A 22,344-nucleotide genomic window follows, 5' to 3' on the forward strand; every position below is an offset into this window, starting at 1 on the left:
TTGGGAGGCCTTCAAAAATGTGAACATAGAAATCCAGATTCCAAAAATTCCTATTTGTGAAGGAATGCTGGATGACAAGAGAAATTAAGGCTTTGGTTAAGAAAAATTGGTTATATACAGCTGAGATCAAGTGAATCCTTTGAGGAGTATAAGGCTAATAGGAATATACACAAAAAGCAAAGCAGGAGGGCATAATCGGAGCTTGAGATAGTTTGAGCAGATAGGGTTAAGGAGAATCCAAAGAGAGTCTACAAATACATTAAAGGTAAAAGAGTAATTGGGAAGGTAGGGCCACTTAAAGATCAACAAGGCCTGTGTGGAACTGCAGGAGATTGCTGAGATACTGAACAAGTATTTTGTATCAGTATGTATTTATGGAGAAGGATGTAGTAGCTAGAGATCTTGAGTAATAAGTAGTGATATCTTAAAAAGTGACCATTTTACAGAGGAGATTGTGCTGGATGCCTTAAAACACAAATCCCCAGGACGTGACCAAGTGTATCCAAGAACTTTGTTGGAATCTAGGAAAGTGATTGCTGGGCCCTTTGCATCATGATATTTGTATCATGAATAGCAATGGGTGTGATGCCAGAAGGCTGGAAGGTAGCTAACATGGTGCCATTATTTAAGAAAGATGGCAAAGAAAAGCCAGAGAACTATAGATCGTTGCGCCTGATGTCAGTGAGTTTAGATTTAGATTACTTAGTGTGGAAACAGGCTCTTCGGCCCAACAAGTCCACACCAACCCTTCAAAGAGCAACCCACCCAGACCCATTCCCCTACATTTACCCCTTCACCTAACACTACAGGCAATTTAGAATGGCCAATTCACCTAACCTGCACATTTTTGGACTGTGGGAGGAAACTGGAGCACCCGGAGGAAACCCACACAGACACTGGGAGAATGTGCAAACTTCACACAGACAGTTGCCTGAGGCGGGAATTGAACCCAGGTCTCTGGCGCTGTGAGGCAGCAGTACTAACCACTGTGCCACCATGCCACCCATTGTTGGAGGAGCTTCTGAGGGACAGGATCTATGTGTATTTGGAAAACAAGAACTGATTAGAGATAGTCAACGTGGCTTTGTGATTGGGAGATCATGTGTCACTAACTTCATTATCTTGAAGTAACAAACTTGATTCATTTGAAGAAGTGGCAAAGATGATTGATGAAGGAAGAGTGGTATAGATGTCAGTAAGGTGTTTGACAAGATTCTGTGTGGTAACTGGTCAGCAAGGTCAGATCACATGGAATCCAGGGAGAGCTAGCCATTTGGATACCTAATTTGCTTGAAGATAGGAAACAGAGGGTGGTGATGGAGGGTTGTTTTATTTGGATTGAAAGCCTGTGATCAAGGTTGTACTGCAAGGATTGGTGCTGGGTCCACTGCTTTTTGTCATTTGTATGAATGATTTGGATATGAGTATAGGAGGAATGGTTAGTAAGTTTCCAGATGACACCAAAATTGGTGGTGTAATAGATAGTGAAGGAGGTTACCTCAGTATAATAGGACTTTGATCAGATGGGCCAAGAAGTGACAGATGGTGTTTAATTTAAAGAAATATAAGGTGTTGCATTTTTGGTAAGGCGAATCAGGGCAGGCCTTATACACTATATAGTAGGGTCCTGGGGAGTGTTGCTGAACAAAGAAACATTAGGGTGCAGATTCATAATTTCTTGGAAGTGGAATTATGGGTTGTGAAGAAGGTATTTCTTGAGTGTAAGAGTTGGGAGGTCATGTTGCAGCTGTACAGCATATTGGTTAGGCCACTTTAGGAATACTGCATTCGATTCTGGTCACGCTGCTATAGGAAAGCTGTTGTGAAATTTTAAAGGGTGTTTGAGGATTTCAGCTATAGGGAGTTTCTGAATAGGCTGGGGCTGTTTTCCCTGGAGCGTCAAGAGGCTGAGGGGGAATCTGATTGAGGTTTATAAAATTGAGGGGCATGGATAAAGTGAATAGCTAAGATCTTTTCCCCAGGATAGGGTAATCCAAAACTAGAATGATTAGGTTTAAGTTGAGAGTGGGGAAGATATAAAAGATATAAATGGGCAGTTTTTTTCATGCAGTAGATAGTGCTTGCATGGAATGAGCTGCCAGAGGAAGTAGTGGAAGCTGATGCAATAATAACACTGAAAAGGCATCTTGTGCATGTATAGGAAGGGTTTAGATGAATATGGACCTGGTAAATGAGTTTAGATTAATGTAGAATTTCTGGTCAGCTGGAACGAGTTAGACCGAAGGGTCTGTTGGACTCCCCTATTCTTGGAAAAGACTTTGGCTGTTCACCTGTCATGATTTTACAAACCTCTGTAAGGTCACCCCTCAGCTTCTTCTGCTTCAGGGGAAAACAATGTCCGAATCTCTCCAGCCTCTCCTTATAACTGCAACTTTCTAGTCTCGGTAAAAAGACTTGTAAATCTTTCATCAAACTTCTTCAGTATTCAAGAACAAAAAAGCAGTCATATGTCACCACTTTATTTCATCAGGGTGGCCAAAGGACATTACAGTCAATTGCATGCTTTTGAAGTGCAGTTCTTTAAAGACTGCAGCTAATTTATGAACTGTGATGATCTCTTTTCACGTTCATTGAAGAATAAATTTTGTGGGAGAGAACCCATAGAATAATCTCACTTGGAAAGCCAATTAACTGTTAATTAGCAGGGTTCTCCAATGAATAATTTACCCTACTTGCTGCAAATTTTTCTTCAAATCTTTATCCACTTCTCTGAAAATTATTCCATCTGCTCCCATATCCTTTCAGACAGCCCACTGGGTCACAATAATTTGAGAAGCTTTTTCCTTATATCACCTTTTGTTCTTTACCTCTACTTGAAATCTCTGTCATCTGTTCAGCAGCAGAAAGTATGTGGGATGTCTGGGACTGGTGGAGTGGGGAGGAGATTCGGATGGAGATGGGGATGGACTTGGTTAAAGGGGGGTGGGGGGGGGAAGGCGAAGGCAATGTGCTATCAGATGGAATACAGATTTTTAAAAATTCTATTCATGAGATGAGTGTCAGCAGCTGGGCCAACGATGAACGCCCAATTGTTATTGCCCTGAAGAATGGCATAGTGAGCTACCACCTTGAACCACAATAACCCTTGAGGCACAGAGACATCCAAATGCTGTTAAGAAGCAAGTTCAGGATTTTGATGCAATGACAGAAGGGGAACAATAGTACAATGTCAAATCAGAAATGTGTGTGACTGGAAGCATGGAGCAAGTGGTGTTTCCATGCACTGATTACTGTTGTCTTTCGAGTTGTAGAGTAAAAGGTAATGGTAGAGGATCCTTGTCCTTAGTGGTAATCAGCAGGGGGTTTATTTGCCGTTGTTTGATATGATGCTGTGAGACTTCATGGAGTCAAAGTCAATGTTGAGGACTCCCAAGGCAATGCCTCTTCAGTGTATACTACTGTGCTGCTACCTCTTGTTGGCCTGTTCTGCTGGTGGAATAGGACATCCAGGGATGATGATAATGGCGTCTGGGACAAAGTCATTTTCAGAGATCATTCCTTACTGACATTGCAGGCTTGTTGCTCAACTAGTCTGTGGGATTGTCTCTCTAAATATTGGCACGTAAGCCCCTAATTGTTGATAAGGAGGAGCTTTACAGGGTCAACAGGTCTGTGTTAGCTGTTGTTGCTTCCAGTTGCTACGTTGATGCCGGATGGTCCATCTGGTTTTATTCTGTCTTTAAGACATTTGTAGGGGTTCTGATACAACTTCGCAGTTTCCAAGACAATCTCTGTTTAGTTAAGGGTTACTCATGCATGGGTCAGGAGTTACTCGTAGACTGGATCACGTTAAGGATAACAGAAATCCTTTCCTTGAAGGCCTTTAGTGACCAAGATAGCTTTTTGTTGTGACAGTAGTGACGTAATTGCTAGATTTTAATACCTGATTTTATTGAATTTAAATCTCACCAATTGACATCATGGAATGGGACATCCATGTCCTCAGAACAAGATCTGAAAGTTCTGGAGTTATTTCTTTCCCTTTTTGTTGAGGAGATGTATGATATTTGCAATCCTTTGTATTGCTCCTATCTCTAAGGAGATAGAAAGATTGAGGCCAGAGCCTTGTTCTGTGTTTTGCTACTTCCCTCAAACCTAAGATGTATGTTGCCGACTGACTGTTCTACTTAGTGTAAATGCAATTCTCTAGTTTTATCCAATCAAATTTCTTTAGCGACTCTTTTCTGCTACATTGGCAACATCCCCTTCTTGAGAGAAAGCAGGTGCAAAATGTTCTCGATTATCTCTGCCTCGTTTTTTGTGTCAATCTTTCTTTGGCTATCTCACTCATTTTATAAAATATTGTATATGTGTATTCTATATTGATGTAAAGTGATCACTGTAGCTCAGTTGGGAGTACTTTTGCCTCTGTCAAAGCATCCTTCCTATTGTGTTACAACCAAAACTGCGCACAGTACTCCAAATGTAGCCTAACTAAACTCCTGTACAACTGCAACATGACTTGCCAACTTTTATACTCAATGCCCTGACTGATGAAACTTGCCATCCTCATTCACTTGTGTTGCCACTTTGAAGTGGCTATGTATTTGGACTCCTAGATCCCTCAGTATATCAGTGCTCCTAAGGGTCCTGACATTTATTGTGTAGTTTCCTCTTGCATTTGACCTCTGAAAATGTATCACCTCACACTTGTCCAGATTAAATTCCATTTGCCATTTCTTTGCCCAAATTCCAACTGCTGTATCCTTTGGCAACATTCCTTACTGTTCACAACTCCAATTCTGTTTTGACTGCAAACTTATTAATCAGACCACCTATATTTGTGCAAAGTTAAAAATCACACAATACCAGGTTATAGTCCAACAGGTTTAATTGAAAGCACTAACTTCCAATTAAACCTGTTGGACTATAACCTGGTGTTGTGTGATGTTTAACTTTGTACACCCCAGTCCAACACTGGCATCTCCAAATCATGATCTACATTTGTGTCTAACTCATTTGATATGAAGATTACAAACATGAAAGGTCCCCCAACACTGATCCTTGCAGATCACCACTGGTCACAGTCAGAAAAACACCTCTCCACAAGTGCTGCCTTCTATGACCAAGCCAGTTTTCTATCCAATTTTCCAAATCACAATGCGACTTAGTCTATTGGACCAACCTCCATAAGGGATCTTGTCAAATATTTGTCAAAAAACATATAGACAGCATCGACTTCCCTGCCCTCATCAGCCATCTTCATCATTTCCTCAAAAATCTCAATCAAGTTTGTGAAACAAGACCTCCCCTGCATAAAGCCATGCTGACTGTTCCTAATAAGTCCACACAAGTAAATCATGTCCCTAAGAATGTTTGCCAGTAATTTTCCTGCCACTGATCTAAGGATCACCAACTAAATTTCCTGGATTATCCCTGTTGCCCTTTTTAAACAAAGGGGCAGTGTTGGCTTTTCTCCAGTCTTTTGGGCCCTCTCGTGGTTAAAGAGGACAGAAAAATCTGTCAACTTCAGTATCCTAGGATAAATCCCATCAGGCCCTGGGGACTTGTCTTGAAAAACATTAAGGTAGACATCTAAATTCACCACCAGCTTAATATTGTCATGCCCCAGAATATCAAAATATACCGCTCCCTAATCCTTGCATCATTCATGTCCCTCTCCTTGGTGAATACCGATGCAAAGTATTCATTAAGGACCTCATCCACTTCATCTGACTCCATATGTAAATTCCTTCCTTTGTTCTTGAGTGGACCCTAGTTACCCTCTTGCAAATTATATATAAAATGCTGGTGTTTTTTCCTTAATCCTACTTGCAATGGACATATCATGGCCCCTTCTAGTCCTCCTAATTTTTTGGTTAAATTCTTTTCTGTTTGCTTTATATTCTTTGAGGGCCTTGTTTGATTTCAGTTTCCTAAACCTCACATAGACTTAATTTTTCATTTCAACTAAACTTTCAATATCTCCTGTTATTCAAGGTTTCTGATTGTAGCCATTAGTATTTTTTATTCCACACAGGAGAATGCAGATTCTTGTCTTTGAAAGGCTCTCATTAGTGAGCTATGGATTTTCGCTCAAACAGCCACTGCCATCTGATTTCTCCAGTTTCTGCCTAATACTATAATTAGCCTTCTCCAAATTTCTCATTTTCACCTGAGGACCAGTTTTATCTTAATTCATGACTATCTTAAAATTACTGAATTACGATCACCGTTCTCAAAATGCTCCATCATTGAAACTTCAATCACCTGGCCAGGTTCATTACCCAATACGAAGTCTAGTTGTTCCCTCAGAGCATCTGCATGTTAAACCCGCTTGGAAGCCTGAAACAAATCCTGCCTCATCTAAGGCCCTAGACTTAAGAGACTCTCAAAGACAATATTGAAAGTTAAAAATCATCCATTACAGCAACTTTATTGTTTTTACATTCCTCATGATCTGCTGACATGTCTGTCTCTCTATCTCCTACTGGCTATTGCAAGGTCTATAATATAACCCCAATATACTGGTTACATTCATCTTGCTCTTAAGTTCTACCCATATGGTCTTGCTAGAGGAGTTATCCGAGATATCCTCTCAGTATAGCAGTGGCGTTTTCCTCGATCAGCCTTGCAAATCCCCGCCCTTTTACATTCTTCTCTATCACACCTGAAACATCTAAACCCTCGAATGTTGAGCTGATGGTCCAGCCTTTCTCTAAACCAAGTATCTGTAATGGCTACCACTTTGTAGTCCTACATACTAATCCAAGTTCTAACTCATCCACTTTACCTGTTATGCTTTTGAGCATTAGGTTGAATGCACTTCAGACTGCAAGCTGACTTTGCCTGTTCTTCTTGTTAGACTTACTTGACTTAATGTCCACTTTCTCCTTAATCGGTCCACATGCTGACTGCTGCTGTATTTCCCAGGTTCCTAGTTTACACCCTCCTAAGTGGTGCTAGCAAACCTCTCTGCAAGGATATTCATATCCCTCCAGTTTAGGTGGAACGTGTTCTTCCGTACAGATCCCACTGCCCTAGAAAAGATCCTAATGATCAAGATATCTTAAATCTTCCCTCCTACACCACCTCTTCAGGCACTCATTCATCTGTGTTATCTTTCTATTTCTGACCTCTCTAGCATGTGGCACAGGGACTTATCTCAAGATCCTGCATTTCAACGTCTTACTTAATTCACTCTGAAGGACTTCAACTCTTTTTCTGCTTCTGATGTCATACCAACTCATTCTTTCCTTTCAGAATATCTTTCCTTGCTCAGAGACATCCTTTATCCTAGCAGTGGGGAGGTAAAACACCATCTTGGAGTCTCACTTGTAGCCCTAGAATTGTCTATTTTTGCCCCTGACTGTAGAGTTCCCCATCACTGTCATTGCCTACACTTTGACCCTCCCTGCTGTAATAACAGAGCCAGTGCCGCTGATCTGGCTGCTGTTACTTTCACCAGTTTATCTGTTCGAAAGGGGACTGGCCACAGTGGACTCCTGAACTGCCTGCTTATGGTTACTAGCTTCCTAGTGGTCACCGCTGAAAATGTGTTGCTGGAAAAGCGAAGCAGGTCAGGCTGCATCCAAGGAACAGGAAATTCGACATTTCGGGCATAAGCCCTTTATCAGGATTCCTGATGAAGGGCTTACGCCCGAAACGTCGAATTTCCTGTTCCTTGGATGCTGGCTGACCTGCTGCGCTTTTCCAGCAACACATTTTCAGCTCTGATACTCCAGCATCTGCAGACCTCACTTTCTCCTCCTAGTGGTCACCTAACTGTTCTGTCTGTGTAACTTTTATCTGTGATATAATGAGCTTATAGCCTCACGGATGCTCCAAAATGAGTCTGTCCACAGCTCCAGCTGCTCCATGGGATTGATCAGGATCTGCAGCATACATGGTTTTTGGAACTACATGAAATCAGAGTAAAAAAAATTTAAGATGACTTCAATAAGATATGCAGTATATATTTTAGATATATATATATTTTAGAATTTAAGGATATATTTTAGAATTTATGGATTCATTACATTCCAAAGAGGAAATAAAATTCCAAATTCCAATTTAATTAGAAATGTTGAAAATAATGTTAAACTTGAAAAAAACAAATTGCACAAAGGTGGCAGGTTAGAAGACTGGACAACTTGGGCGGGGGGGAGGGGGGGTGAAGAAGCAGAGAATGACCAATTTAAAAAGGAGGGAAAAATTAAAGTACAAGAAAAATTCTGGCCAGAAATATAAAAACAGTGAGTAAGAGGTTCTAAAAATAGGGTTAAAAGAGTGAACAAAATGTGTTTTTGTTCTTAGAGGAAGTGAGTCTGGAGAATTGAAAATGGAAAATAAGGTGATTACTTGGACAGAGAATTGTTGTTCACAAAGTAAGTAACATCCCAGGAGCAGAAGAGAGAGATTTGGGATTTGATTTAATTTATTGTTGTCACAGGTACTGAAACAAAGTGAAAAGTTTTGTTTTGCGAGCAATGCAGACAGATCATAACAATAAACAACAAAAAGATTATAGGGTGCTTTGAGAGTGAGGCATGTAAAGTTACAAGAGATGTGCAGAAACTCTTAGATTTGAAATTAGAGAGGTACTTTCAACAGTCTGATAACAGGAAAGAAGCTGTTCTTGAATCTGTTGGTGCATGTGTTCAAACTTCTGTATCATCTGCCTGATGGAAGAAGTTGGAGGAGAGTATTACCAGGGTGGAAGGGATCTTTGATATTAGCAGCCTTTTCACAGCAACAAGAGGTGTAGATGGAGTCCATGGATGGGAGTTTGGCTTTCATGATAGTATAGGCTGTGCACTCAAATTTCTGTAGTTTCTTACAGTCCTGGGCAGAGCAGTTGCCACACTAAGCCATTATGCATCCAGACATAATGCTTTCTATAGACATATCAAATTTCCTAAGCCTCCTGAGGAAAAAGAGGTGCTGTTGTGCCTTTTTGACTATCGCATTTGCATGGGAGGTCCAAAATAGATTGTTGATTATCGCCACCTCTAGGAACTTAACACTCTCGACCCACTCTACCTCATCTCTGTTGATGTAGATAGGAGCATGTCCTCCTCCTTTTTGCTCATAACATCTGCATGTTATTTCAAGAAACCCGCCTGGAAGCCTGAAACAAATCCTGCCTCATCTAAGGCCCTAGACTTAAGAGAGTCTCAAAGACAATATTGGAAGTTAAAAATCATCCATTGCAGCAACTTTATTGTTTTTACATTCCTCATGATCTGCTGACATGTCTGTCTCTCTATCTCCTACTGGCTATTGCAAGGTCTATAATGTAACCCCAGTATACTGGGTGCATCTGTCTTGCTCTTAAGTTCTACCCATATTGTCTTGCTAGATGAGTTATCCGAGATGTCCTCTTGGTATAGCAGTGACGTTTTCCTCGATCAGTCTTGCAAGTCAGTTGCCTCGATCTTGCTGAAGTCAATCATCAGTTCTTTTGTTTTGCTGACATTTAAGAGAAAGATTGTTATTCTTGTACTAAGACCTCTCTCCTTCCCATATTCTGACTCATCAATGTTTAATCTCTGGCCTACCATGGCGGATTTGTCAACAAACTTGTAGGTGGCATCCATATAAAATTTGGCTACACAGTCAAGAGTGTACAGGGAGTACAGTAGGGGACTGAGCAAGCATCCTTGCTGAGTGCCAGTGTTGAAGGTATTCGTGAAGGAGATGTCGTTGTCTATCTTAAACCAGAAAATGGAGGAAGGGGAATTCAGGAAAATTTGAATTACAAGTAAAATGATACTGAATAAATTGTAGCAGCTGTGGGCTGAGAACTGCCCATATCCTGACAGATTTCATGCTGGAATGAAGTGAGTTGTTACATTGGTTTTAATTTTCTGAAATATATTTGAGAATGTCCATTAGATTGTAAAATAAAAATGTAATTCTTCTATTTGAAAAGGGAGGGAGACAAAAAGCAGGAAACTGCAAAACAATAAGATTAATATCTGTCATAGGAAAAGCATGAGAAGCAATTAGATTCATGGAGCTATAGTCATACAACACGGAAATAGGCCCTTTGGCCTGAGTGATCCACACTGAATCGGTTTCCTGAACTTAAATAATCCCATTGTCCTGCGTTTATTCCATATCCCTCTAAACCTTACTCCTATTCATCTACCTGTCCAAATATGTTTTAAAGGTTGTAATTGTACCCACTTCATCTGGCCAGTCATTACAAAAGCATACCACCCACTGTGTGAAAATGCTGCCCCTCAGGTCTGTTTTAAATCTTTCCCCTCTCACCTTAAAACTATGCCCTCTAGTTTTTGGACTCCTGTAACCCTGGGAAAGACCTGGCCTATTCACCTTATCTGTGCTCCTCATGATTTTATACATCTCGAGAAGATTATCCCTCAGCCTCCTACACTCCAGGGAAAACAAAATCCCAGCCTCTCTGTATATTTCAGATCTTCCAGTCACAGTAGCCTCATTGCAGATCTATTTTTTACCCTTTTCAGTTGAATAACATTATTCCTCTAGTAGGACAACCAGAAGTGTATGCAGTACTCCAAATGTGGCCTTACCAATGTTTTGTACAGCTGTAACTTGACATCCCAACTCTTGTCCTCAATATTCTGATTGAAGGCAAGGATGCTAAACACCTTCTTCACCACCAGAAAGTGAGGACTGCAGATGCTGGAGTTCAGAGTTGACAGTGTGGTGCTGGAAAAGCACAGCAGGTCAGGCTCAGAGGAGTAGGCGAATTGACCTTTTGGGCATAAGCCCTTCATAAGGCCTCATTCATGATGAAGGACTTATGCCCTAAACGACGATTCTCCTGCTCTTCGGATGCTGCCTGACCTGCTGTCTTCCCCACCCTGTCTTCCTCTGACACCTCTTTCAACAAGCTATGTATTTGCACCTCTGTTTCCTGTCTACCAACCAATTTATGCCAATACATACTTCTGATACAATGAGCTTTCATTTTCCTTACTCATCTCCTGTGGTACTTTGACAAAAAGCCCTTCAAAAATCTAAATACACATCATCTACTGATTCACCCTTGTCCACTCTGCTGGTCACCTGCTTTAAAAATTCCAGAAGCTTTGTCAAGCATGGTTTCCCATTAGTAAATCCATGCTGACTTGGACCAATTCTGTCATTGCTTTCCAAATGCTCATTAATAATTGACTCTGGCATTTTCCCCACCACTGACACCAGGCTAACTGACTTATCATACCCTGTTTTCTTTCTCTCTCTCCTTTTTTAAAATGTAAAGGTATATTAGCTATCCTCCAGTCCATTGGAGCTCTTCCACAGTCTATTGAAACATGGTAAATGATTACCAACGCATCTACTATTTCGCATCTACCACTTCCTAGGTACTTTTGGGTGCAGAGTATGATGGAGGGAAGATTAGTGACAAAGCAACCCTCCATCATAATGTTTGAAATGGGGATTGTGCAAACATGGGGATAGCAGTAACAGGATAGGACAGAGTCAGCATGGATTTATGAAGGGGAAATCGTGCTTGACTAATCTTCTGGAGTTTTTTGAGGATGTAACTCTGAAGATGGACGAGGGAGATCCAGTAGATGTAGTGTACCTGGACTTTCAGAAAGCTTTTGATAAAGTTCCACATAGGAGGTTGGTAAGTAAACTTAGGGCGCATGGTATTGGGGGCAAAGTACTAGATTAGATTGAAAATTGGTTGGCTGATAGGAAACAAAGGGTAGTGATAAACGGCTCCATTTCGGAATGGCAGGCAGTGACCAGTGGGGTACCGCAAGGATCCATGCTGGGACCGCAGCTTTTTACAATTTCGGAATGGCAGGCAGTGACCAGTGGGGTACCGCAAGGATCCATGCTGGGACCGCAGCTTTTTACAATTTATGTTAATGATATAGAAGATGGTATCAGCAATAACATTAGCAAATTTGCTGATGATACAAAGCTGGGTGAAATGTGATGAGGATGTTAGGAGATTACAGGGTGACCTGGACAAGTTAGGTGAGTGGGCAGATGAAGTTTAATGTGGATAAATGTATGGTTATCCACTTTGGTGGCAAGAACAGGAAGGCAGATTACTACCTCAATGGAATTAATTTAGGTAAAGGGGCAGTACAGCGATATCTGGGTGTTCTTGTACACCAGTCAATGAAGGCAAGCATACAGGTACAGCAGGTCGTGAAGAAGGCTAATAGCATGCTGGCCTTCATAACAAGAGGGATTGAGTATAGAAGCAAAGAGGTGCTTCTGCAGCTGTACAGGGCCCTGGTGAGACCACACCTGGAGTACTGTGTGCAGTTCTGGTCGCCAAATTTGAGGAAAGACATTCTGGCTATTGAGGGAGTGCAGCGTAGGTTCACAAGGTCAATTCCTAGAATGGAGGGATTATGTTACACTGAAGGACTGAAGCAACTGGGCTTGTATACCCTTGAGTTTAGAAGACTGAGAGGGGATATGATTGAGACATATAAGATTATGAAAGGATTGGACACTCTGGTAGCAGGAAACATGTTTCTGCTGATGGGTGAGTGCCGAACCAGAGTTCACAGCTTAAAAATATGGGGTAGACCATTTAGGACAGAGATGAGGAGAAACTTCTTCACCCAGAGAATGGTGGCTGTGTGGAATGCTCTGCCCCAGAGGGCAGTGGAGGCCCAGTCTCTGGATTCATTTAAGAACGAGTTGGATAGAGCTCTCAAAGATAGTGGAATCAAGGGTTATGGAGATAAGGCAGGAAGCGGATACTGATTAGGAATGATCAGCCATGATCATATTGAGTGGCGGTGCAGGCTCAAAGGGCTGAATGGCCTACTCCTGCACCTATTGTCTATTATCTCAATACAAGGGGAGGAACGAAATGGTAAAGGAGATAATTAATGGCTGAAGAGCTGATTCAGGTTTTTGGGCAATTGCAGTGTCTTTTGGGATAGGAAAGAGCTGTTCAGAAAGGATAGGTCTAAACTTAACTGGAAAGGGATCAATATATTCGCGGGGAGATTTGTTCATCTTATAAAGGGAAACTTTATACTCTCAGAGAGGAGTGGATGAATTCCAAGTAACAATGTAAATGGAAGGATTGATGGGACAGATTCTAAATGTGGGGAGAGCACCTCACTGAGAAAAGAAAGATGAGAGTCAGAGTATGAAGAAATAAATTGTTTATTTCAATGCATGGAGTCCTATGGGTAAGGCTGATAAATTCAGATCAAGTTTGTGATGTTTTTGATTAAGGAATACTTGCTGGAACTAGAGAAAATATATCTGAAAAATCATCCTTTGAAAATATGTGGTTAAAAAATTACAAATAAGAAAGGAAAGATCTCTTTGGGATTGACTATACGCCCACCAATTGTAAGAGAGAAATTGAGAAACAAATAGCTTTTAATTGGAGTAAGGTAAATTTTAATGATGTGAGACATGTCTGCATGGCATTTGCATGTTTTCTCAGTGCAAGTTAGGCCATGCTAAATTTCTCATTGTTCAGGTATGTGCAAGCTAGGTGGGCTAGCCATGGGGGATGCAGGGATAGGGGTAGGGGGATGGGTTTGGGTGGTATGCTCTTCAGAAGGTTGGTGTAGACCTATTCAGCCGAATGGCCTATTTACACACAGGGATTCTATAATTCTAATTTTCAAAAGTTGCTTGGAGTAGTCTTGGCAGGTAAAAGGACGTCTAACATGTTGAAGTCTTTATGTTAAACTCCAGGAGATGGGAGAAATACTAAATGAAAATGCTGTGACAGTTTTTAATGTAGAGAAAGGAATTGAGTCTAGAGAATTCAGAGAAATTAACTTTGTTTTATAAAAAGATTGCATTATGGAAGAGAATGTTCGGCAGGTCTCAGTGGATTATCTCTGGGACCTGATCTAATGTATCCCAGAATGCTGTGGGAAGTAAGGGAGGAAATTGAGACCCTTTGCAGAAATATTTGATTAGATTAGATTCCAAACAGTGTGGAAACAGGCCCTTTGGCCCAACCAATCCACACTGACCCTCCAAAGAGCAACCCACCCAGACCCTGTGACTAATGCACCTAACACGATTGGCAATTTAGGATAGCCAATTCTTCTAACCTGCACATCTTTGTAACTGTGGGAGGAAACCAGAGCACCTAGAGGAAACCCACGAGACACGGGAAGAATTTTTTTTTAGATTACTTCCAATGTGGAAACAGGTCTTTCGGCCCAACACGTCCACACCGACCCGCCGAAGCGCAACCCACCCATACCCCTACATTTACCTACGGGCAATTTAGCATGGCCAATTCGCCTGACCCGCACATCTTTGGACTGTGGGAGGAAACCGGAGCACCCGGAGGAAACCCATGCAGACACGGGGAGAACGTGCAAACTCCACACAGTCAGTCGCCTGAGGCATTGGTCGAGATTGAACTCCATCTACCATTTTCCAGCACATTGACTCAGTTAATCAATAACCCTTTGCAATCGTAGAAAAATCTTCTTCATTGTCTACTATGCCATAAATTTTAATGTCATCCACAAACTTACTAACCATGCTTTCTACATTCTCATCCAAATCATTTATACAAACCACAAACGAAAGGGCCCAGAACCAATCCCTGTGGAACCACCGCTGGTTACAGGCCTCTAGTCCAAAAAGTAACCCTCCACCATTACTCTGTCTACTGCTGTTAAGCCAATTCTGTATCCAATTAGCAAACTCATCCTGAATCCCATGTGCGGGCCAGGTGAATTGGCCATGCTAAGTTGCTCATAGTGTTAGGCGTAGGGGTATGTGTGGGTTGTGCTTCGGCGTGTCGGTGTGGACTTGTTGGGCCAAAGGGCCTGTTTCCACACTGTAAGTAATCTAATCTAATCAATGCGAGGTATTGCATTTAGGTACAAAAAACAAGGGGAGGGCATATACAGTTAATCATAGGACCATGGATAGAGGGACCTCGGTGTTCAAGAACATAATTCTTTTAAGTTTGCTTCATGATGGTTAAAAAAAGCATTTGGCATGCTTGTTTTTATTGTGCATTATTTTGAGTATAGGAGTTGGCACATTATGTTGAGGTTGTACTAGACTAGGTCTTTTCCGGAATGCTGTGTCCAGTTCTGGCCAACCAGTTATGGGAAGGACATTATCAAGCTGGAGAGAGTTTAAAAGAGATTTACCAGGGTGTTGGTGTCTATGGAAGGTTTGAGTTATAAAGAAAGGCTGGATCAGCTGGGAATCTTTTCACTGGAGCATCGGAGGTGGAGAGGTGACCTGGTAGAAGTTTATAAAATAATGAGAGGTATAGATAGAGTGGATTGTAGTTGTCTTTTCCCTAAGATGGGGCATTTGAAGACAGGAGGCATATTTTTACAGTGAGAGGAGAGCGATTTTAAAAAGACATGAGGCAAATGTTTTACATGGAGGCTGGTTCACTTGTGGAATGAACTTCCTGAGGAAGTGGTAGATGCAGATACAGTTATACCATTTAAAAGACATTTGGATAGATTCATGGATAGGAAAGGTTTGAAGGGATATGGGTCAGGAGGAGGCAGGTGGGCATATTTTAGTTTACGATTATATTCAGCATGGTTGGACCAAAGGGTTTATTTCGGGTGCTGTATGACTCTGAGAGAATCTAGTCACAGCCTCTTGCCATAGTGGGATTCAGCTACTGATACGACAGGAGGTAAACACTCCTGCTTAATCTAAACTAGAAACCAGTAAAGATTTATCCCATGCAGTAATCTGTGAAAATCCAAGAGGCTAAGAACTATTTAAAATAAAAACTAACAACTTTGTTTCATAAAGTATAACAGAGAATAAGTAACTAACAACTATTTACAACTCCTTTCTCTAACCTATCTTTTACTTTCTCTTCTATAATGCAAGTCTGATAAGGTTTACTGAAAAAATCAAATTTCAAAACCAGCCAGCATTAGAATTTTCTCTTTATCTTCCTCTGTAAAGTTGCTCTCCAGGTCGGTGTTGATGTTTTTCTCTGTGCGAACTCCTTCTCGAGACAGGTACCTCTCAGATTTCTGACTGATAGCCTACATCTGTTGGTCTTTTGGCAGTTCTCTCTCAACTGTTCAATTTTTCCCGGTCTTATACCCCCAATATACTAAATTCAAATTTGATTGGAGTTTGTTTCTTTTTTGGGTTGTTGAGGGGTTATAATTTAAACTGATTGGCATAATTCAAATTTGTTTTTGTCTCCAGGCAATCAGCTTGCTCATTGTGCTGGACCACATGTTACATTCTATCTTATTCAGAACGTTTGGTGTTGTCAGGTAGTTCTGCTAGATTTTAACTCTCAAAAGGTACAGTACACCCACATCTTCATAACACTACAATCAACATTCTGGGGTTACCAATGCTGTGACTTTCAGAGATTATTTTGTCCTGGCTTTTTTTGAGGAGAGGCTGTAAGACCGAGGCACTGAACTGGCTACTGAAAGCCTCTTGAGTAAACATCTTGGGAGGCCTTGGATTTTTTGAATGTGTGTGAATGAGTGTGGCCCGCTCTCTCTGATCCAGATTTGTGGATTTTGATTTTTTCAGTAATGTAAATATTCAGGCTTCAAGAGTTGGAAGCTTCAGTGAATGTCTCTTGGCTGCTACTCTATCTTGTCTTGATATTTTTTCCCTCCTGTATTGGAGAACTGACTGTGAGAATCCATGTCTGAATTCCCCTTTTTGTCAAGGGGTGTGTTTATGGGATGTTACTGTATTGGAGCAGTTAATTAATAATAGTCACTGTCAATTATTCTGTTAAATTTATAATTTATTAAGTTATCCTAAATTCCTTGTTCTGTGTTTATATTTTAACTAGAGTGTTGAAATAAATTGGGTTTTTCTGAACATTGTGTAGTTTGACCAGTCTTATTACATCTGTGACACTTTACATTTGCCTTTAAAATAAGAAGTTAGGGTCCAGTCTATCCTTTTAAAATATTTTTGAGGGGGGGTTCTGATCTGGCCAAATAAGTTATGTGGTAAGAAGAACGGGTCAGAGGCTGGGACTCTTGTTGGAAGTAACTTACCACCTGACTCCCCAAAACCCTTCCCAGCATCTTCAAGATGCAATTCAGGATTGTGATGGATGCCAGCGTGCCTGGGGAGTAACTTCATCAACGCTCAAAGCTTAACACCACTCAAGACAAAGTGACTGATACACAGTAGCAACAGTGTATGCCATTTACATGATGCACTGCAAAAATTCACCAAGGCTTCTTCGATAGAAACTTCAAACCCACGACCGTCTTGAAGGACAAGGGTGACAGAAAGATAGGAATGACACCCCTCCGAACAACTCCACATGCTACCTTGCATATATATCACCATTCCTTCAGTGTCAATCGGTCAAAATCTTGGAATTTCCTGCTCAATGTCATTGTAAGTCTAATTACACCAAATGGATTGTGGTGGTTCAAGAATGCAACGCACCTTCTCAACAGCTGTTAATCATGGCAAAAAAAGGTCCTGGGCCAGCCAGTGACACTAACATTCCATGAATCAGAAAATAAAAATATGAAAGCTTAGATAAAAGAACAGAATATATGGTTGCTAAATTTGTTGATGATAAAAAGAAAGGCAGAAAGGTAAGTTGTGAGGAAGGCAAGGTTGCTCCAGAGGAATGTCATTAGGATAAGTGAGTGGGGTAAGAACTGGGAATTAGAGCATAATGTGTCAATATTCTTTATGATAGAAAAAGAAAGTGAAGTATGTTATCCAAATGGTTTTATCTCAGGGTGATAAAGCAGATTTCTTGAATTATTTTAAGGCAGTGTTAGATTCTTGTTGAGCAAAGGGATGAAAATCTTTCAGGAAGAGTCAGGATTGCAGATTAAATGCTTAAATCAGATCAACCTTATTGAATGATGGAGCAGGCTTCAGGGACTGAATGGCCTGTTGCTCCTTGTTTGTACGTTTACTCCAAATCAGAATATCTAATCGTAATCACATTGCTATATTTGAGTACGCAAATCGGTTATCTCATTTAAGGAAGAAAGATTACCATGTATATAAAGATTACTTTCCTGAAGCACTATAGTTGTCAAAGATGCTACCGAGATACAAGTTGTCATCCTTTTTTGTCATTTTAACTACGTCATAGTTATGCGTTCTACTGTTATCTTTTTTCTTCAGGTTTTTGATCACAGTGCACTTTCTCAGGAAGCCAAAGAAGAAATGTATAAATTATATCCAAATGCAAGACGAGCACATCTTAAAACTGGTGGCAACTTTCCCTATTTGTGTCGGAGTGCTGAGGTTAACCTTTATGTACAGGTGAAATTCTAGGGTTTTTCTTTACCGTATGCATGATTCAAGGACATTATACAGAGCTTGGGCTTTTAAGTATTTATTTATGGGCTGCAAGGGTTAGCATTTATTGCACAACCATTTCCTTTGAGGAGTTGGTCTCAGCCACTGTTCCTCCATGGTGCTGTCAGGGAACAAATTCCAGAAATTTGATCCCTAGTGGGGGGACATTTGGTCAGAGGCAGTTGGTTAGTGTAGTATTTCTGTGGAATTTGTGTAGTGCAAATGTATCTTACTATTAATCAGCCCAATGTAGCTTGCAATCTGTTATGTGTGCTTCCTTATTTGAGGATTATGAATGGAAGTGAACACCTGCAGTCATTTTTAGACATCCCCAGTGAAGAATAAAGTTCATGTGCTTTGCCTGTCCACTTACTAATTATTAGAAGGAAGTAAATGATAAGCTAGGAAACTATCAGCCAAAACCTTAGTGGTGGGGAAGATATTGGAATTCTGTGGGAAGAGGCAGTGATCAGCGAAGAACAGTCAGCATGGTTTCATTAAAGGAATGTTGTGCCTGACCAAGTTGATTGAATTTTTTGAAGAGGTGGCAAGTGGTAAATGAGGGCAGTGCTTGGCAAAGCGACCTCTGCCAAGTAGGAGATCTTTAAAAGTAAGATAGCTAGAGGTCAAGGTCTATGTTTCTGTGAGGGTGAAGGGCAGGGTTTACAGGAACAGGGAACCCTGGAATGACGAGATATTGAGGCTTTGACCAGGGAAAAGGAGGCATGGCTCAGGGACAGGCAGTCGATATGAAAGGAATCCATGGAGGTATATAAAGAGTGCAGAAGTTTACTGAAGAGAGAAATCCGGAGGACAAAAAGGGGACATGAGAGAGCCTTGGCTGAGAAGACTAGGATGAATCCAATGAGGTACTCTAAATGTATTAAAGGAAGAAAATAACTAGACATAATAGGGTGTCTCAAGGACCAAAGTGGACATGTACATGTAGAATTTCAGGAGATGGGCGAGGTTTTCGATGACTATTTGTCGTCAGTGTTTACCGTGGAGAAAGACATGAAGACTTGGGAAGTTAGTGGTTTTATCTTGGGGACAGTCCATATTACAATTGAGGAGGTGTTAGATGTATTAGAATGTCCTGAACAGATATATCCAAGAACACTGCAAGAGGTTAGTGAAGGAATTGCGTGGACCCTGGCTAATATTTTTGCATCATCGTTAGCCACGGGTGACCTGGAAGACTGAGGCTAGCGAATGTTGTGCCATTCAAGAAACACTGCAATGAAAAGCCTGAGAACAATAGACCAGTGTGATGGTGAAAGCAGAGTCATTGGGGACATTTAAGTGACTGCTGGACATGCACATGGATAGCAGTGAGTTGAGGGGTGTGTAGGTTAGGTTACTATATTTTACATTAGAATTAACCTCGGCACAACGTTGTGGGCCAGAGAGCTGTACTTTTCTATGTTCTATTTAACATCTGTGATGGGTAAGTTACTTGAAAAAATTGAGTGACAAAGTGCACATGCATTTGGAAAGACAGGTTTTAATTGGGAGTAGACAGCATAGATTTGTGAGTGGAGATCATACCTCACAAATTTGTTAGAGTTCTTTGATGCAGTGACCAGGAAGGTGGAGGACAGCAGGGCGGTAGATGTAGTCTACATGGATTTCAGTGAGGCCTTTGATAAGGTTTCACATGATAGTTTGCTCTAGAAGGTTAGCTCACATGGAATCCAGGATGAGCTGGCAAGTTGGATGCAAAATTGGCTTGATGGTAGGAAGCAGAGGGCAGTAGTGGAAGGATGCTTGTCAGCCTGGAGTGCCTCAGGGGTTGGTGCTGTGCCCATTACTGTTTGTTATCTATATCAATGATTCAGATGAGAATGTACAAAGGCATAACTTGTACGTTTTCTGGTGACACTCAAAGAGGCAGTATCATGGACGGTGAGAAAAGTTATCAGAAATTGCAGCAGAACCTTGATCAGCTGGGGAAGTGGGCCAAGAAGTGGCAAATAGAGTTTAAAATAGGTAAGTATAAAATCTTGCATTTTGGAATATCAAATCAAGGTAGGAGTTTATTGGTGAATGGTAGGGCCTTAAGGAGTGTTGTGGAACAGAGGGACCTTGAAGTTCAGGTACATAATTCTCTGCAAGTGGAGTCACAGGTAGACAGGCTTTTGACAGACTGGTTTTCATTAGTCAGGGCACTGAGTATACAAGTTATGTTGCAGTTATACAGGACACTGCCAAGGCCGCACCTTGGAGAATTGTGTTCTGTTCTGGTCACCTTGTTATAGAAAAAATGTTATTAAACTGGAAAGAGCGCAAAAAAATTTACAAGGATGTTGCCTGGACTCAGTGGTCTGAGTTATAGGGAAGAAGTTGGATAAGCTGGGACTTTTTTCTTTAGAGAGTAGGAGACTGAAAGATCATCATAGGGATGTATAAGATCATGAGAGGCATGAATAGGATGAGTGCACTCAGCCTTTTTCCCATGATTGAGGAATCAAGGACTGGAGGGGATCAGTTTAAGGTTAGAGGAGAAAGAATTAAAGAAAACCTGAAGGGCAACATTTTTACACAGAAGGTGGTATGCATATGGAATGAGCTGCCAATGAAAATGGTTGAGGCAGGTATATTTAAAAGGCATTTGGACAAATACACAGATAGGAAAGGAATAGAGGATATGGGCCAAGTGTAGGGAAATTGGGTTAGCGTGGATGGACATTTTGGTCAGTTTGAGACAAAGAGCCTGTCTCTGTGCTGTAGTACTCAATGACACTGGCGGTTTAGAACATAGAACAGTACAGCACAGAACAGACCCTTCAGCCCGCGATGTTGTGCCGACCATTGTTCCTCATGTATGCACCCTCAAATTTCTGTGACCATATGCATGTCCAGCAGTCTCTTAAATGTCCCCAATGACCTTGCTTCCACAATTACTGCTGGCAACGCATTCCATGCTCTCAACTCTCTGTGTAAAGAACCCGCCTCTGACATCCCTCTATACCTTCCTCCAACTAGCTTAAAACTATGACCCCTCGTGTTAACCATTTCTGCCCTGGGGAATTGTCTCTGGCTATCGACTCTATCTATGCCTCTCCTCCTCCTTTTCTCCAATGAAAAAAGTCCGAGCTCAAGTCAACCTTTCTTCATAAGATAAACCCTCCAGTCCAGGCAGCAACCTGGTAAACCTCCTCTGAACCCTCTCCAAAGCATCTACATCTTTCCTATAATAGGGTGACCAGAACTGGACGCAGTATTCCAAGAGCGGTCTAACCAAAGTTTTATAGAGCTGCAACAAGATCTCATGACTCTTAAACTCTCCCTGTTAATGAAAGCCAAAACACCATATGCTTTCTTAATAATCCTGTCCACTTCGGTGGCCATTTTAAGGGATCTATGTACCTGCACACCAAGATCCCTCTGTTCCTCCACACTGCCAAGAATCCTATCCTTAATCCTGTACTCAGCTTTCAAACTCGACCTTCCAAAATGCATCACCTCGCATTTATCCAGGTTGAACTCCATCTGCCACCTCTCAGCCCATGTCTGCTTCCTGTCAATGTCCCGCTGCAGCCTACGACAGCCCTCTATCCTGTCAACAACACCTCCAACCTTTGTGTCTGCAAACTTGCTGACCCATCCTTCAATCCCCTCATCCAAGTCATTAATAAAAATTACAAACAGTAGAGGCCCAAGGACAGAGCCCTGTGGAACACCACTCACCACTGACTTCCAGGCAGAATATTTTCCTTCTACTACCACTCGCTGTCTTCTGATGGCCAGCCAATTCTGTATCCAGACAGCTAGGTTCCCCTGTATCCCATTCCTCCTGACCTTCTGAATGAGACTATCATGGGGAACCTTATCAAATGCCTTGCTGAAGTCCATATACACCACATCCACAGCTCGACCCTCATCAATTTTTCTAGTCACGTCCTCAAAGAACTTGATACGGTTTGTGAGGCATGACCTGCCCGTCACAAAGCCATGTTGACTGTGTTTAATACATCTGGAAGATGCCCTTCCAGATGGTTATCCACTTTGGTGGCAAGAACAGGAAGGCAGATTACTACCTAAATTGCACCAATTTAGTTAATGGGGCAGTACAAAGAGATCTAGGTGTTCTTGTACACCAGTCAATGAAGG

The 22,344-nt window shown here is 41.4% G+C and overlaps 1 protein-coding gene across 5 annotated transcripts in view; it reads left to right on the forward strand.

Annotated features, from left to right (window-relative positions):
- The window catches only part of spg21 (SPG21 abhydrolase domain containing, maspardin), a 157,844-nt gene that overhangs the window by 130,175 nt on the left and 5,325 nt on the right, over positions 1–22,344 (forward strand). For all 5 annotated transcript variants that reach the window (XM_060852797.1, XM_060852800.1, XM_060852796.1 and 2 more), the window contains one exon: positions 18,055–18,195. In XM_060852797.1, coding sequence (XP_060708780.1) covers positions 18,055–18,195 — 141 coding nt within the window. The remainder of the gene's footprint in view (positions 1–18,054; positions 18,196–22,344) is intronic.

Source organism: Hemiscyllium ocellatum, chromosome 39 (assembly GCF_020745735.1).
Source record: "Hemiscyllium ocellatum isolate sHemOce1 chromosome 39, sHemOce1.pat.X.cur, whole genome shotgun sequence".
NCBI classification, from domain to species: domain Eukaryota; kingdom Metazoa; phylum Chordata; class Chondrichthyes; order Orectolobiformes; family Hemiscylliidae; genus Hemiscyllium; species Hemiscyllium ocellatum.